At 39.9% G+C, this 15,824-nt stretch overlaps 1 protein-coding gene across 3 annotated transcripts in view; it reads left to right on the top strand.

The window, feature by feature from the left end:
- The window catches only part of ankfn1a (ankyrin repeat and fibronectin type III domain containing 1a), an 88,359-nt gene that overhangs the window by 59,291 nt on the left and 13,244 nt on the right, over window positions 1-15,824 (top strand). For all 3 annotated transcript variants that reach the window (XM_057826053.1, XM_057826052.1, XM_057826055.1), the window contains 6 exons: window positions 3,647-3,746; window positions 4,205-4,337; window positions 7,696-8,028; window positions 9,801-9,967; window positions 11,394-11,565; window positions 11,641-11,809. In XM_057826053.1, coding sequence (XP_057682036.1) covers window positions 3,647-3,746; window positions 4,205-4,337; window positions 7,696-8,028; window positions 9,801-9,967; window positions 11,394-11,565; window positions 11,641-11,809 — 1,074 coding nt within the window. The remainder of the gene's footprint in view (window positions 1-3,646; window positions 3,747-4,204; window positions 4,338-7,695; window positions 8,029-9,800; window positions 9,968-11,393; window positions 11,566-11,640; window positions 11,810-15,824) is intronic.

The raw sequence follows: 15,824 nt of genomic DNA, 5'->3' as shown, positions 1-15,824 counted from the left end.
CAAAAAGGGTTTGGAGGATATCTCTTTGTGAAGTTCGGTGTTGTACCCACCACCTTATCAAAAGTATATACCTACATTCAATCAAGCTTCTCGAACACACATCTACATAAAAATTGAAGATTATAGTAAAGAAAAAAAATATATATATAACATTGAAAAAAAGTATTTTAAAAAATATTGACAAGTAGTTCAGTTCAATTCAAAATTTTCGAGAGGGGATGGAATTTTCAGGCATGCGACCCAATAAAGTTTTTTTTTTTTTTTTTTTTTTTTTTTTTTTTTTTTTTGCGCACTGAATAAAGCTTGAACAGGTCACGGAGCTGCGTCACACACAACGTCACACAGCCTACTCTTTCGCCGTTAGCGTTGCCGTCACTTCTATTCGCCGAGACGCCGACTCGTGCAAAGAAAAAGACGACAAATACGGCTCATCTTCCTCCTTGAGTTAATGAAATAATGCATTAGCTCGCGCTAAATGTAGTTTTATATTCATTCTGCACGTTTCAAAGTCGCTCGCTCAAACCAACCGGCCGTTGTTTGCGTCGCATGTCTCCCTTTCATTAGTTGGCGCCTCGTTCGGAAATTTATTAAAAACGATCACATTCGGTTCGTCCTTCTTGACATCAGAACGGCTTTTGGGATATTTAGTCTTTTGTGCTGCTTTCGGTTTTGAAAAAGGACAAGAAATAATGGAAATATGGAGATAGATACATGGTCCATGCAGCGTTTGAATGCATATTTATGAGTACAATAAAACTATAAAACTCAAATGACATTTTCTCCCGTTTTTCTTGGTCGATTGACTTCAAATAAAAACTGGTGTGGACATCAACTTCCGCACTTTCAAACGAGACCAACCAGGGGCACGTGGGTGACGTAATTACAGCGTGATGAAGCTTCAAAGACGATATGCGTAAACGCGTCGCTGCCGACACGTTCAGTGTTAAAGGGTTAACTTGATACTGAAATATTAGTTTGGTCAATAACCGATTCATAATCGAATCGGGGCCTTTGAATCGTAATCGAATCATTAGGTGCCCAAAGATTCCCACCTCTAATGCTAACCGTGAGATACAGTGAAATAATACCGTATTGGCCCAAATATAAGACTGCCCTGATTATAAGACGACCCCCTCTTTTTCAAGACTCAAGTTTGAAAAAAGACTTTTTGAACACCAAATTCATTTTTATACAGAAAATAATTACAGTACATCTGAAACAAATGATTATAACAATATATTTGAGATAATTACAGTACATCTGAAACAAATGATTATAACAATATATTTGAGAGAAAAAGCATGTTATTTTGCCTCATTCAAATCTTAATATCTGAACATTTAAATATGCAAACTAAAGTGCAATAACTTCGTAAATGAATGGCTTCTGGTTTTTTAAATGTAAATAAACCAATTTATTGTAATAAAACAACAAAATTGCAATAACTTTATTAACCATCAAAGTGAAGTGTAACTGTAATTGCAGTCTTCAAATTAATCTGAATGAGGAAAAACATTGCAATAAAATAATGCAAACTGGTTAAACTTGAGAGTAGCTGAGATCTGTCATGACAGAACATCGCTTCAATGATATCTGGCGCCATCTAGCGTCGTGAATGGGTATAATGTCTTGACCGTGAATATAAGACGACCCCCACTTTTCCAGTCTTATTTCAATGCAAAAAACACCGTCTTATATTCAGGCCAATAAGATATTTCAAGATGTCAATAAAAGAGTCAGAGTATCATGATGACCATTTAGTATACAGTTAAACGTCGTGTTTTTCATGGATCAATCATGGATCCATTTGTTTTACATACAGCGCATCTTTCATTTGTACAAAAAAGTCAGTGTCGTGATGACCATTTGGTTCTATTTAATAGAGTGAAAAGGATTTTGTTTATGTTTAACATAAATCATACTTAAACATCAGTTGACAAGACAGTTCCTACAGAAATTGCACCACGCCTTCCCGTAGGGGGCCGACCCAGGCAGAACGTTGAGTTGGCTTTCACTGTGATAAACACACGCTTTGTTTAAAACAAAGGTTTTACTGCATACAAGCAGGCAGGGGTGTGTCAAGAGTGATTTGGTTGAGGATTCAAGGTAATTATTATTATAATAAATAGCACTATGCATGCACTTTGAAACGTCGTGAAAAAAGTCAATGGATAAAATTTGTGTAACTTTGGCTTGAATATTTACATAAAATGATTGATAACAGCCCGTTTTTTGCTTTATCCAAGAATCTGGACTGTTTTACGTTCATATCTATTGAAATTTCACAATTTAAGCTTATATTGACAATAATTTTCAACTTAAAAAGCAGTTTGTTTTGCGCTGGCCGCCATGTTGGATTACACAATAGCTTAACTTTTGCTTGAAATATTTACGGAAAATGAACAATAACTGCACGTGTTTTGCTTTCAACCACAAGTCATAGGCCAAGGAGACTTTGTGATTGTTGAAAGACGAGGGCCAGATAGCTGACTAAACGCGCTGAGGCAATTGTGACATTGGAATTCAGTAAGTTCAATAAGTTGTCCTTGTATATAGAAAAATGTTTATTTTTCGTTTGTTAGATAACATTAAAATGATTCTGCATGCTTTCCTCGAGTTTCGAAGTGTGATTTATTAGCTGTTGAAAACTTGCGTCAGAATTGCACTAAATTTAAAAAAAATTAAGTTGCTATTTCTGGCAAAAAAAAACTTATATATGTTAAATATTGCTATTGATCCTGAAAATATAGGTGATTATCTCTGCATTTGGGGATTTTTGTGCATCTAGCGTCAAATCTGAGAATTATATAGCCATTTAAGTTCTGTTATACTAATATAAAAAATAATTTGGTTTTTATTATGGAACGACTTTGAATTTTTTAATGCCGCTGCTCATGGAGACTCATACAGTCATGCCTAACGGTGGTGCCTGTTTTGGTTTTAGGTCGCTAGCGGCTTTGGTTTTGAAAATATTAGAATATAAAGTTTTTTAAAATAGGCCCCCTACGGATCGGCCCCGATCACCGTGTCCCGTCAACTGATAGTGAAGTCTGTACATAAATGTACAGCTGGCATCCCTCATGGATCAATCATTAATACACTTATATTTCACACGTATCCTTCATATCACAACTACCATCAAATCCTCAGATCAGTCACTGATCAACTTTTGTTGTTTATGTCCTTTTACTACAGTCAATTATGTTCAACTGGCTTTCAAAGCAACTTGTTGTCTTTCCAACTGTAAAAAGAAAAAGGAAAAAGTAAAAAATTTCCAAGCATTCTCTTTACCCGCTCAGTGATAAAGTCGCCCATGTTGCATACCAGCGTTAGCCATCTCTGCGCGCTTGGCTTGTGAGCATCAGACGTTTGACGTCCGTTTACAGGACGGGAATTTCGTGACGCTTAATTAGCCTGGCTCAAAAGGCCTTCTGTGATTTCAGAGATTGGCATCACTGAGCGACCGCGGGCAGCGACGCCGGTAGAGGAAGGAAAAAAAGATATAGACAGCCCCACTCGATAAGCGCGCGTCCAGTCAGACGTGCCATCATGGGAGAGTGACTCTGCCACGCCGACCTTGTAAAAACGCACGCGAACTCTTCAAAAATTTAACAGGGATTTTTCTCGCTTATCTTTTTTTGTGCAGACTCTTCCAAGCTGCAGAACACCAGCAGAAAGCAGTCTGTCTCCAGAAGCCTCAAACATCTTTTCAACTCCTCCAACAAGTTTGTGAAGACACTGAAAAGGTTTGTTTTGGTCTGCAGTCCCACAAGAGATGTGATTAACTCATTGCCTGCCACTGACGCTAATTGATGTCCAATCCATTAAATTTACAAGGTGATATTTAATATGCCCATGTAGCAAATATGGTCACCAAAATGTTTCACAACACCTCTAGTTGTTTGCACCCAAACGTGTATGATGTGGAAATTTCATTTAGCTATTATCAGTTGTAGGTGTTATCACAATAATCTCAAAGAAATACCAAGAAACCAAAGAAATCACACAATCACTCTTTTTTTTTTTTTTTCTTACAATGTTACCTGTTCAACTGGAACAAATATTTGATTGTATGTTTAACTATTTACAACATAATCTTGCATTATCTTAATGAAAGGAATTTAACCCAATGAGTCGAATAGTCACTCCACGTAGTGGACTACGTATTAAACCACTGTGAGACATTTCCTTGTCCTTGATTCAGAGGGATCTACTTGGCAGCCGTGTTCTACCACAAGGACAGTTTACTGGTGACGGCCGAGGACATGATCCCCATCGTTGAGGTGGACGACTCCTACAGCAGCTCCCTCATGCAGGACTTCTTGTGGTTCACTAAGGTTGGACATCTGTTGTTTTGGGTTCAAGCCAAAGCAGCAAAATGTATTACTGTAATTTTTGGACAATAAGCCGCTACTTTTTTCCTTCATTTTGAATCCTGCAGCTTATAGTCCAGTGCGGCTTATTTATTTATTTATTTATTTATTTGGGTTAATTGGTAACACTTTATTTGACAGGGGCGTCATAAGACTGCCATAAAACAGTCATAATTACGACATAACATTATCAATGGCATTAATGAATGCTTATGACAGATGTCATTAAGCGTCATCTGGCAAATTCTGTCACAAACTCCATTTATGTCCAGCTCAGATCTTTTACATCCATTCAAAAGTGGGATGATTTGCCGAATGAAACAAAATGATGTATGTCATAAGCATTCATTCATGCTCATGGCAGCGTCATATCATAATTATGATGGTATTATGACAGTCTTATGGCGCCACTGTCAAATAAAGTGTTACCAAATTTCCATAACTAGCAATTAATGAAACAACTAGAACAGTAACTGAATAAATAATCAGCACAGATAATTAATTTTGATTGTTATTTACATCTGTAGCACTGCAATGCATGCTAAGAGGCATGTTGGACAACAACAGTTTTGACAGCAGGTAGCAGCAGAAGTTGACTGTCTCCGCCAAGAGAACAGTGATGGCCAAATGAAGCTTCTTGAAGCAATGAAGCTTTGCAGCCAATTGGTTTAAAGCTTCATGGTGGTTAATTTCGTCTTATGACAGTCTTATGATGCCACTGTCAACTAAAGTGTTACCAGTTAATATCTTTTGGTGTAAATATCCCTTAATACATTGAGGACTGCTGCAGCTTATAGTCCCGTGCGGCTTATCTATGAACAAATGCCGTTTTCATGTTTGTACAGTGCTGGCCAAAAGTACTGGCACCCCTGCAATTCTGTCAGATAATGCTCAGTTTCTCCCAGAAAATGATTGCAATTACAAATGTTTTGGTAGTAATATCTTTATTTATTTTGCTTGCAATGAAAAAACACAAAAGAGAATGGAGAAAAAAATCAATCATTATCATTTTACACAAAACTCCAAAAATGGGCCGGACAAAAGTATTAGCACCCTGACCTAATACTTGGTATCACAACCTTTAGACAAAATAACTGCGAACAACCTCTTCCGGTATCCATCCATGAGTTTCTTACAATGCTCTGCTGGAATTTTAGACCATTCTTCTTCTCAAGGTTTCTGAGATTTGAAGGGTGCCTTCTCCAAACTGCCATTTTCAGATCTCTCCACAGGTGTTCTATGGGATTCAGGTCTGGACTAATTGTTGGCTACTTTAGATGTCTCCAGTGCTTTCTTTCAAACCACATTCTAGTGCTTTGTGAAGTGTGTTTTGGGTCATGGTCCTGCTGGAAGACCCATGCCCCCTGAGGGAGACCCAGCTTCTTACACTGGGCCCTGCTGTAAAATTTGTTGGTAGTCTTCAGACTTCATAATGCCATGCAGACCGTCAAGCAGTCCAGTGCCAGAGGCAGCAAAGAAACCCCAAAACATCAGGGAACCGCCGCCATGTTTGACTCTGGGGACCGTATTCTTTTTCCTGTAAACTCTATGTTGATGCCTTTTCCCAAAAAGCTCTACTTTTGTCTCATCTGACCAGAGAACATTCTTCCAAAACGTTTTTTGGGTTTCTCAGGTGAGTTTTGGCAAACTCCAGCCTGGCTTTTTTAGGTCTCTGGGTCAGAAGTGGGGCTTCCTCTGTATCCTACCATAGTCCCTTTTCAGATGAAGACAGAGAGTACGGGTTGACGCCGTTGTACCATCGGACTGCAGGACAGCTTGAACTTTTTGGGATGTTAGTCCGCCACCATCCACACATCTTTGAAATCTCTCGTCATTTTTCTTTTCTGTCCACATTTAGGGAGGTTAGCCACAGTGTCGTGGACTTTACACTTATTGATGACACTGCGCACGGTAGACACAGGAGCATTCTGGTTTTTGGAGATGGAGTTGTAGCCTTGAGATTGCCCATCCTTCCTCACAATTTTGCTTCTCAAGTCCTCAGACAGTTCTTTGGTCTTCTTTCTTTTCTCCATGCACAATGTGGTATACACAAGGACACAGGACAGAGGTTGAGTCAACTTTAATCCATTTTAACTGGCTGCAAGTGTGATTTAGTTATTGCCATCACCTGTGTGTGCCAAAGGTAAGTAACAGGTGCTGTTAATTTCACATATAGGGAAGCATAACATGATTTTTCAAAGGGTGCCAATACTTTTGTCCGGCCCATTTTGGAGTTTTGTGTAAAATGATAATGATTTAACTTTTTTTCATTCTCTTTTATGTTTTTTCATTGCAAGCACATTAAATTAAGATATTACTAGTCAGCATTTGTAATTGCAATCATTTTCTGGGAGAAATTGAGCATTATCTGACAGAATTGCAGGGTTGCCAATAGTTTTGGCCAGCACTGTAGTCAGGTGTGCCTTATAGTCCGAAAATTACGGTATCTTTTGGGTGCTATGTTGAAATGAGTTGAGGACTTTTATTGAAGCAAAAGTAGTGCTTTGCCAAATTCTCTTTGCATTGTTCCCCTTGTGCCTGTTTTTTAAATAACTACAAAGAAAAAAGAGAAAACCCATTTTAAGAAAAAAAAAAAATAATAATAAAACTAGTTGAGCTCGTAGGACTAGATAAACAATCCCTCAGATTAATCAGCACTTCGTGTTGAGTGTGGTGGGGAAAGGGGGGGTGCAACAGCTTCATTGGTGCTTAGTTGATAGTCCCAGGCTACCTACAGAGGGCTCAAAGTAAGCACTATTTCTATCCTGGAATTAAAGTGCAAAACTTTAGTCTTGAATAAAATATTTTTCTCTCCCTCTTTGTGCTGTCAGCCCCCAAATGTAAAGTAATGACTCCGCAAGGAAACAAAGGCAAAATCATTCTCATGAAATAATCTATTGAACTCATCGCTAGATTTCCATTCTCTCACCTGCACTTCTTCACAATTACTAGTTTCGACATACTTGACATCTTTCTTACTGTAAGTTCAAATAATTGCCTTTATTATTCCAATTTTACCGCTGATATGCATTAGTAGGGCTTTATTGCTTGTCCTGCTGTCAGAAACTTTCTAAACTATAGTACAAAGTAGCACTTTGATCTTGTTTTGTGCATGCATGTCTTCCGCTTAACTACTGCTATAAAACTATAGAACAACCACATGCATGTGCCATTTGGGAAGAAAATAAGGTGCCTTTTGGTACATACCGAGTATACTCAGTGTTACTGTGTATGAAATATTAAACATGCAATCAATAACTCATTAATTAAATCAATTCAAATTCTAGACCCAAGTTTGAACTAAAGCTGTATTCTCCCGCAGTTGTCCTGCATGTGGGAGGACATCCGGTGGCTGCGTCAAAGCACGTCGGTGTCCATGTCGTCGTCTTCCACGCTGCAGGCGCGCCACAAAATGTTAAGCGCCGCAGGGCAACTGCAGAGCCTCCTGGGTACGCACAACCTGGGCCGCGTCCATTACGAGCCCATCAAGGATCGCCACGGCAACGTGCTTCTGGTGACCGTCCGTGACGCAGAAAACCAGCACTCGCTCTTCAGCGGGAAGTGGATGCAGGTGACCAAACTGCAGAGTCAGAGAAAGTCGCTGTCAACTCCCGAGGAGCCCTACGCCCTCGACATTCTCATCATCACCTTACAGGTGCGCACCTAAAACCTTTCATTTATAAAATGATCATATTTTAGTGCCGTTGACCACGATAGACGTCCAATCCATTCAATTGATAGGGCTGGCAGCCGTGAATGGCGACGAACAAGTTAACATCTGCAAGCTTGAAATTCCCCTTAGGCATTCCTACACTGTGAATAATCTTAAAGATGTAAAAACCCGTCTTTGGTGTTGAATAAGTTAACCATTAATTTTTAGATGATACTGTAGTTCTGTGTAAATAATCGTAAATTCAAGTTTAAATTGACTTTAGTATTATGAGAAACCATTTTTTGATACATTTTAACTATAGTTGTCCGATAATGACTTTTTAACTGATGTCCTGATGTATTCCAACTCCAAAAATCCGATACCGATATCAAACCAATACAGATATATGCAGTCGTGGACCTATTATGGCTAAATGTGATGCCCCACAGCTTTAATAAAGGGCTTAGGTTTGTATAGGGACGGTTGGTACATAACACTGGCAACCTTTCAAAATGCTCAAATTGTCCCTACCAACTTTTAAGCAACCTTATAAGCATTATATAATAAATTCTGTTATATAGGTCATTTAGATTGTCTTCCCATATGTTGTAAGAATAGAATTGACCTTACCATTATTAATTGAACTATTATTACCCCTTTTCAGTTGCCTAATGTGCTGGTCCATTTTTCCCCCCTCAAACACACATTTCATTGGCTGATGACTTGATCAACCTATGACAGACACACGCACGCTCACACTCACACAGCCCCAACAGAAATACATGTCAAAAAACGCCTCCTCCACCCCCTTCGAAGAGTAGTGATATTAGAAGTTTTTTTTTCGTCCAGCAGCAGTCACTGTAAGTAATTTAAAAAGACGCCAGTGTTGTTGAGGTGTGGAACACGCCACTAATTTTGCTACTGAAAGTCCGACCTGCATCAGCGTTAGCATAACATTAAACTGTGTGGACTTGCTAACCTACGAAACTCGAGTAGGAAGCTGCTTAGACAGAAGTGTCCTTCTGTTTGTGTTTTCTACTGTCAATGTTAATTAAACTTTGAGAAATGTAGTGAACTCTGCTGGAAACTATAGAACTACAAAAACATGACCAAGAAGCTGCTTAGCGAAAGAAAGGTGCTGCATAACCCCTTATGTTGCTCACACAACACAACATACACACAACATAATCATAATTAACTATGTACAAATTATTATATAAAAAAAAATGTTTTTTACGGCGGGGGATGCCACGAGCTACCCACACTGGCATTGCAATCGACTGGTCGATTGTGATCAACGTAATGAGCACCCCTGATTTAGCATATCAATTAATTAGGTTCATATTCGTGAGAAACGCAGCCCTGACAGTCGTATACCCAATCTGATTGGTCTTATTAATGTCCCATCCCGAGCCAAAAGTGTACATGCAGGTCATGCTGTTATATTGTCCCTACCAATGTTGAGACCAAACCTACACCCTTGGCTTTAATAATGATAAATGTAACAACTTCAAGGTTTCCCAAATAAACCTGTGAAAAATGAGAGAACAACTTCAACTGAAGTTATGGAAAAATTGCCTATATTGCACCACTATATTTATTGTTGGAATCAAAATAGTGCTAACATCAGTTTTCTGGATCAAGTGCAAAGTGCCAATGAGGCACTGCCATATCACATATAGCTTACACAACAGCTTTTGTCGGCTAACCGACAATACCGAACAACTTCTAATTTTAACTCTTAATAATCTGATGTATATTCGGGTCCCGTCCAGGACATTGTGGCATACCAGCGGCGCAGCACCCAGCGTCTGGCTCCAGGTCTCTACCTGGGCTACCTGAAGCTCAGCAGCTCCGTGGACCAAATCAGGGTTCTGGTCTCCCAGAGGACTCCCAACATGCTGTGTCACTCTCGCGTTCGAGAAAACTCCAATGTGTCCAAGTAAGTGAGATTTTTTTTGTTGGCTTTTAATACCAGTCCCATGGAAATCTCAGTCTTGGATTTCGTTTTGTATCCATCCTGATCCATGGAGGTTACGGTAGAAATGTCAATTGGGAGTTTTGACAACTTTTCAGCGTCACATTGTAATGCGGCTCTCCTTGGTTGGCTGGAGATACTCCAAATCACTCCCGTGGACTTCCAGGAAGATCTCTGCAGGTTGCCTAGTTTGTCCAAAAATAGACCCGAAATGTCTTCCCTCGGCAGTCGGAATGCTAGTAAAATAGAAAAATCAGTAAATGGCAAATTACTAAAGGTCCACAGGTAATACTAAGACGATGTGAATCATGCTTGAAATAGACTCCATCTCAAGTGCCAGTCTAATAAGCACAAACCGTAAAAAAAAATCTTGATACATTTGCTGTTGTTGCTCCTTGTTACATCCTTCTGTGCATGAGTCATCTCAACATTTCCAGTCCAAACAGCCTTCGGGTCCTCTCCGGCGTAATGTCCACCATCCTAATCACATTCTCTTCCCCGATGACACATCTGAACGTTCACCTCGTCCTCATCGTCACTCTTTTGAACAAAATGTTCCAGAACAGTCCATCTGTTCATTTGCTGCCTTAACACCAAAAGGTATGAAGGTTTTGTCAGGGTGTCCTTCAGAAATGTGAGCATATGCTGGCGAGGCGTAATATGGAGGCGGAGGTTAAGTTGGAGGAAACTTACTTAGGTCAGTTTGTTAGCAGACATGAAGAACTTAGCTTTTTTATGATTACTTTTTAACATACTTAACACTAGAAAACCCAGCAGAGGCCGACTTGGCCTTTCCCAAGACAAACACTCATAATATTCCCTAGCAATGGCCGATTTGGCCTCTCCTCCGTGACTCATGTGATAGTTTGTGTCAGTTCACGTCAAGCTACATTTATTTAATTACATTTATTTATGAAGTTTGACACTTTTTGCGCAATTTTTAATGCACTTCTCCTATACTCCACACATAAAGACAGAAAGAATGGCCCAAATGTGTACATTGTTTTGAAGAAGAAGAAAAAGCGTTTTAGAACTGCAATTTGAGTGTAAAGCAGAAATTGTGTATATAGTTTAGAAGGACTGAATCATGGCCATGGAGTATGGATTGTGGTCATTGTTTCTGAAGTTAATGTATGTCTAGTTGTGAATTTCCATATGAACGGCTGTTGTCTGTCCGACAACAACTTGCCAATTCGAAAGCACTTGGGTCATTTTTGCCACCTCTGGGTTTTCCAGGGGAGAGGCCATATCGGCCATTGTTTGGGACTAGTAGGAGTACCAGAATTCTCTGGGACTTCTAGTGTTAACTCGTCCAGTCCATTTGAACTGGAAGCCTGGCAGTGTCACACATGTTGCTGTCACTTTTTAAACCCGAAATTTGCCTCATTAGGGAGGAGTGGGATTGGATTCGCTCACTGTCTGCAACCGGCGACAAAGACCCCAGCAGCGAGGAGGGCAAGGAGGTTCGACCCAGGCCGGAAAGTCACGCACCGTTGCTCTACTATGAACTCCAGACGTCTATCAAGTCTCTGCTTAAGAACCTCAACCTCCCTCTTCACCAGGTGTCTACTAATATTCTGAAAAAAATGATCTCCTTCCAGTTGAAATGTCCTTCAAAATGAAATTCCTGTTTGCAGGCCCGTCACTTCCGCCTGTACAGTCAGGAAGTGATAGAGCTGGGTCACGGCGTCTGCTTCCTGCTGCTGCTACCGGCCGCCGACGATGTCTGCTCGGCTCCAGGACAGTCCAACCCTTACACGCCGCTGTCGGGATTTCTGCACCTGCCGCTGCAGATGTTTGAGCTCGGTAAGAAAAAAAGAATCAGTCTAAAGCTTTGGTTCTTAACTGGTTGAATAAGCCTCAGAGGTTCGGTGAAGGTTAAGAAACGCAGAGTCCTATTTGTATGCTGTCTAAATCTAAGCAAAGTGGTGTTTTAAACCAGGTTTTGGACTGGTATGCCCTCAATTCACAGGCTTTATTGCATTTCTATCAACTACTAGCCCTCAATCTAATGGGAGGCGAAATCGGTTTGCTCAGTGGAAGGTTAACTGGCACTTGGTATGAGGAAGTATAACACACCTACAGATGCGAACTGCGCAGATAATTTTTTTTTAAAATCATTTTACGCCATGAAAATAGTATGTAATGCAAGGACGCAGTGTTTTCGTCAACGATGACGAAAACGAAAATATTTCGTCAAAGAACAATTTTTTCATGATGATAAGGTCACGATGTCACGCTGAAAAAATTTCTTGGGAGACTAAAACATAACGAGATGGATGCGAGTTTTTGTCTGACGACAGGAGAACCAGATGAAAATTCGCCATAGTTTCCGTCATAAATTCACAATGTGTGATAATTTCTAATAGTAAGTGTAGTTAGCACGCATTTAGCACTGTTTGGTCGCTGGGAAGTGGAACCCAAAGCAGACAAGGAGAATAACTGTGCTAGTATGCAACGTTTATTTAATTTCGCATGAGGCACGGAGCAGCGCACATGCACGCCGGGTCATAACTGTCAAAAGTTGATGGGCGGTCAATCAGCTCAGGATCTGGCACGGGCCAGCAGTGTATATAACTACTTGTCCTTTTTTGCAATTACTGATAATCATATCACACAATGACTGGGGAAAGAAAGGTTAAGAGAAAAATCAGTAGATGCTTACCACTCTTTCGTGATGAGTGTCGAGCTCCCAACCGGCTTCATCACCAATGTCTGCTGTGCCGAATAAATCATCGTCATCTGACGCCTCAGGTTCAAACGTGTTGGGAGTTGCTGCTATGCTCACTGTAGATTGCCTTCTAGAGCGTTGGGGCATTTACGTCACACTTCCGAGTTTGGGAAGGGATGATTAAAGGGGATGTAGCGCCCTGGGAAAATTTTGATATTCCATCATTTATCCATAAACGCATGCCTTTTGTATTCATATCATGCCACTTCGTGTAATTACACACAAGAAAATGAGAGAAATTTGGCTCGATTGTCAAGCTAAAACGACCGGCGCCCGAGATCTGGCAGATTGTGTGCGTGACGTCACGTCAAGTGAAGAGAGTGCCACCGGCCACTAGGGGGGCAGCGCCTGTCTGCATCAATATAATTCCTTCTAGTGTGGGGAGAATTAGGGGTGTTTTGAGCTGTTTATGCTGATGCATTGTGTTCGTCCTGCACATATTCCAGGTTCCCTCATGAAGAAACACCGCTCGTTGTCAATAAAAGAGAATTCAGAGTTGGCAGTGAGGGCTGTTTCTTCAACAAGAAAAAGGCTCAGTGCTTTAATACTGAATGGCGGCGATGATGGCAGTCAATTTCGTTTCTAGTTTCAGCGACGAATCCGACGTAGAAGGACGTAACGAATGTTCATCTAATGGTGACGAGGAGAGTTGCAAAGCTTTAATCGGTGTTATAGGTGACCAATTTGAGCCCAAACGAACGCCAATGCAGCGTAATGAAACGGTCATTGAGGGGAGCAATGACACTGATGAAACATCGGCAGCAGATCGTGTGGGAAACACCAATGATTTGTTTAGCATTTCTTTTTGTGAAGCTGATACACCGTGACTGCAAAATAAAGGAATGCACAGAATAATTATAATTTATTGCGCTATCATAGCTTTTCGCTCTGCCAACAGACACAAATATAAACGGGATCAGAGGATTTGTTCTATATATTTTACGAACGATCATTTATACATGTGTCGAGTCCTGTATCCAAAGGCGTGACATTTTTTTTTATTAATTATAAAAGAGTACTCACTCTGGCCATTTCAAGCTTGGCTGCTCCCTTCTTTGCGTAGCTTTAGCCTCCTTTAGCAGTCATCGTCTCTCTCTTGATATCTCGGGACATTTAGGTGGCTGTGCATCTATGGTCGGCACCGCATCTCCTTTGAGCAGCAATCTTTTAGCAAAACCCGATTTCTCTTGTCCATAGTTCGAGAAGCTTTCAGTTGGAAAATGCGCACCACAGAAAAGCGTGCCGGAGGCTGTGTCTAGAAAATTAGCCCTCTTTGCACGGACGAACTTTACCCATTTTCTGTGTAGTCCAGCTTTTTTTTTCGCGTTCAGGAACTCATGGATACTATATTCCGATAAACAACTATTTGTACACCACATAGCACAGCAGTTTTGAACCATTGTTGTGATGTTTTGGTCAACAAACCCCAACGCTACTCTCTCGTCGTTAAAAAACAATGGCACCTAGCTCCGCCTCGACTTTCAATCACTTGTCGTGACGTCGCCGCCCCATTCGGCTGTTTCCGGAACACTTTCGGTAGTGTTCGTCATTTTCGATCTATTTTCGATAATTGCTCATTAATGTGATTGATTTTTTTGTTAACTTTATCAATATTTGTTATCTTGGCGCATAACGGTTCTATTGATGTCTCACACCCCCTTTGCCGAAACATCCCCTTTAACAGAGTGCACAAACCCTACCAAAAACGCAAATTATGCTCGCAGTTTTGTGTTAAAAATGACATGGTTGTTTTGACGAACTCGTCCAAAGTTTATATTCGTAAAATTACACTGAAATCCGAAAAGCTCTTCACCTGCTCTGACCACTGTAGGCAGTCTCTAGTCTCTAGACCACTGGTCTAAAGACATTTGCAACTGAAATCATCCTTTAAAAACTTGATCGCATCTTTTTTTGTCATAAATTTTTGTCATGATTTTGGCCTCCCTGTGTTCCGGGACTTATTTGGGCAGATCCGCCACCTCTCATGTGTAGAAAATAATAATATAAAAACGTTTTTTAAAAAAATGTATAAAATACAATAATAATATGCCAAATTAATTTACAGAACAAATTCCAAGAATTGCATGTTGTTTATAAAAATTTAACGTCATTTGAAAGAGTCTGAGATTTGTTGGTGCCCTGAAAAGCTAGACCAACAAATTACGGCCCTAACATAAAAAAATTAGGGCTGTCAAACGATTAAAAACTTTAATCGAGTTAATTACAGCTTAAAAATTAATTAATTGTAATTAATCGTAATTAATCGCAATTCAAACCATCTATAAAATATGCCATATTTTTCTGTAAATTATTGTTGGAATGGAAAGATAAGACACAAGATGGAGATATACATTCAACATACGGTACATAAGAACTGTATTTTTTACTATAACAAAAAATCAACAAGATGGCATTAACATTATTAACATTGTGTTAAAGCGATCCATGGATAGAAAGACTTGTAGTTCCTAAAAGATAAATGTTAATACAAGTTATAGAAATTTTATATTAAAACCCCTCTTAATGTTTTCGTTTTAATAACATTTATAAAATTTTCAATCAAAAAATAAACTAGTAGCCCGCCATTGTTGATGTCAATAATTACTTACACAATGCTGATGGGTGCTGAAGCCTATAAAATCAGTCGCACCCAAGCGCCAGCAGAGGGCAGCAAAACTCCACAAAACACAATTAACATGTGGGCATTTCACTGTACTGTCATTTAAATCTGTCTGCGTCAAATATTTTAAGGTGATTAATTTAAAAAATTAATTACCGCCCGTTAAGGCGATAATTTTGACAGCCCTAAAAAAATATATATAAATAAAAAAACTTTGGAAATTTGCGGCATCTAGGGCACAAGCAGCCAGGATCAAACGGTATTCCAACATGCCAAAAAGACAGTTGCATTTACTGTCTTTTATCAAAAAGAAGGAAGATGGTTCAAAACGAGTCAGAAAAGCAACAACCAGCGATGAGGGCAGCTGCAGTGATCATGCTAACGGGTGGGACCAGGTGCAGCAGGGGGCTATCGCCACAGCAGCTAGCCAGGTTCATGGACAGCCAGGCAAGACGGGGCAGGAGGCTGCT

Source organism: Corythoichthys intestinalis, chromosome 21, assembly GCF_030265065.1.
Source record: "Corythoichthys intestinalis isolate RoL2023-P3 chromosome 21, ASM3026506v1, whole genome shotgun sequence".
Lineage (NCBI taxonomy): Eukaryota > Metazoa > Chordata > Actinopteri > Syngnathiformes > Syngnathidae > Corythoichthys > Corythoichthys intestinalis.
The sequence above is the reverse complement of the archived record's forward strand: the minus strand, read 5'-3'. Positions and strand labels throughout refer to the sequence as shown.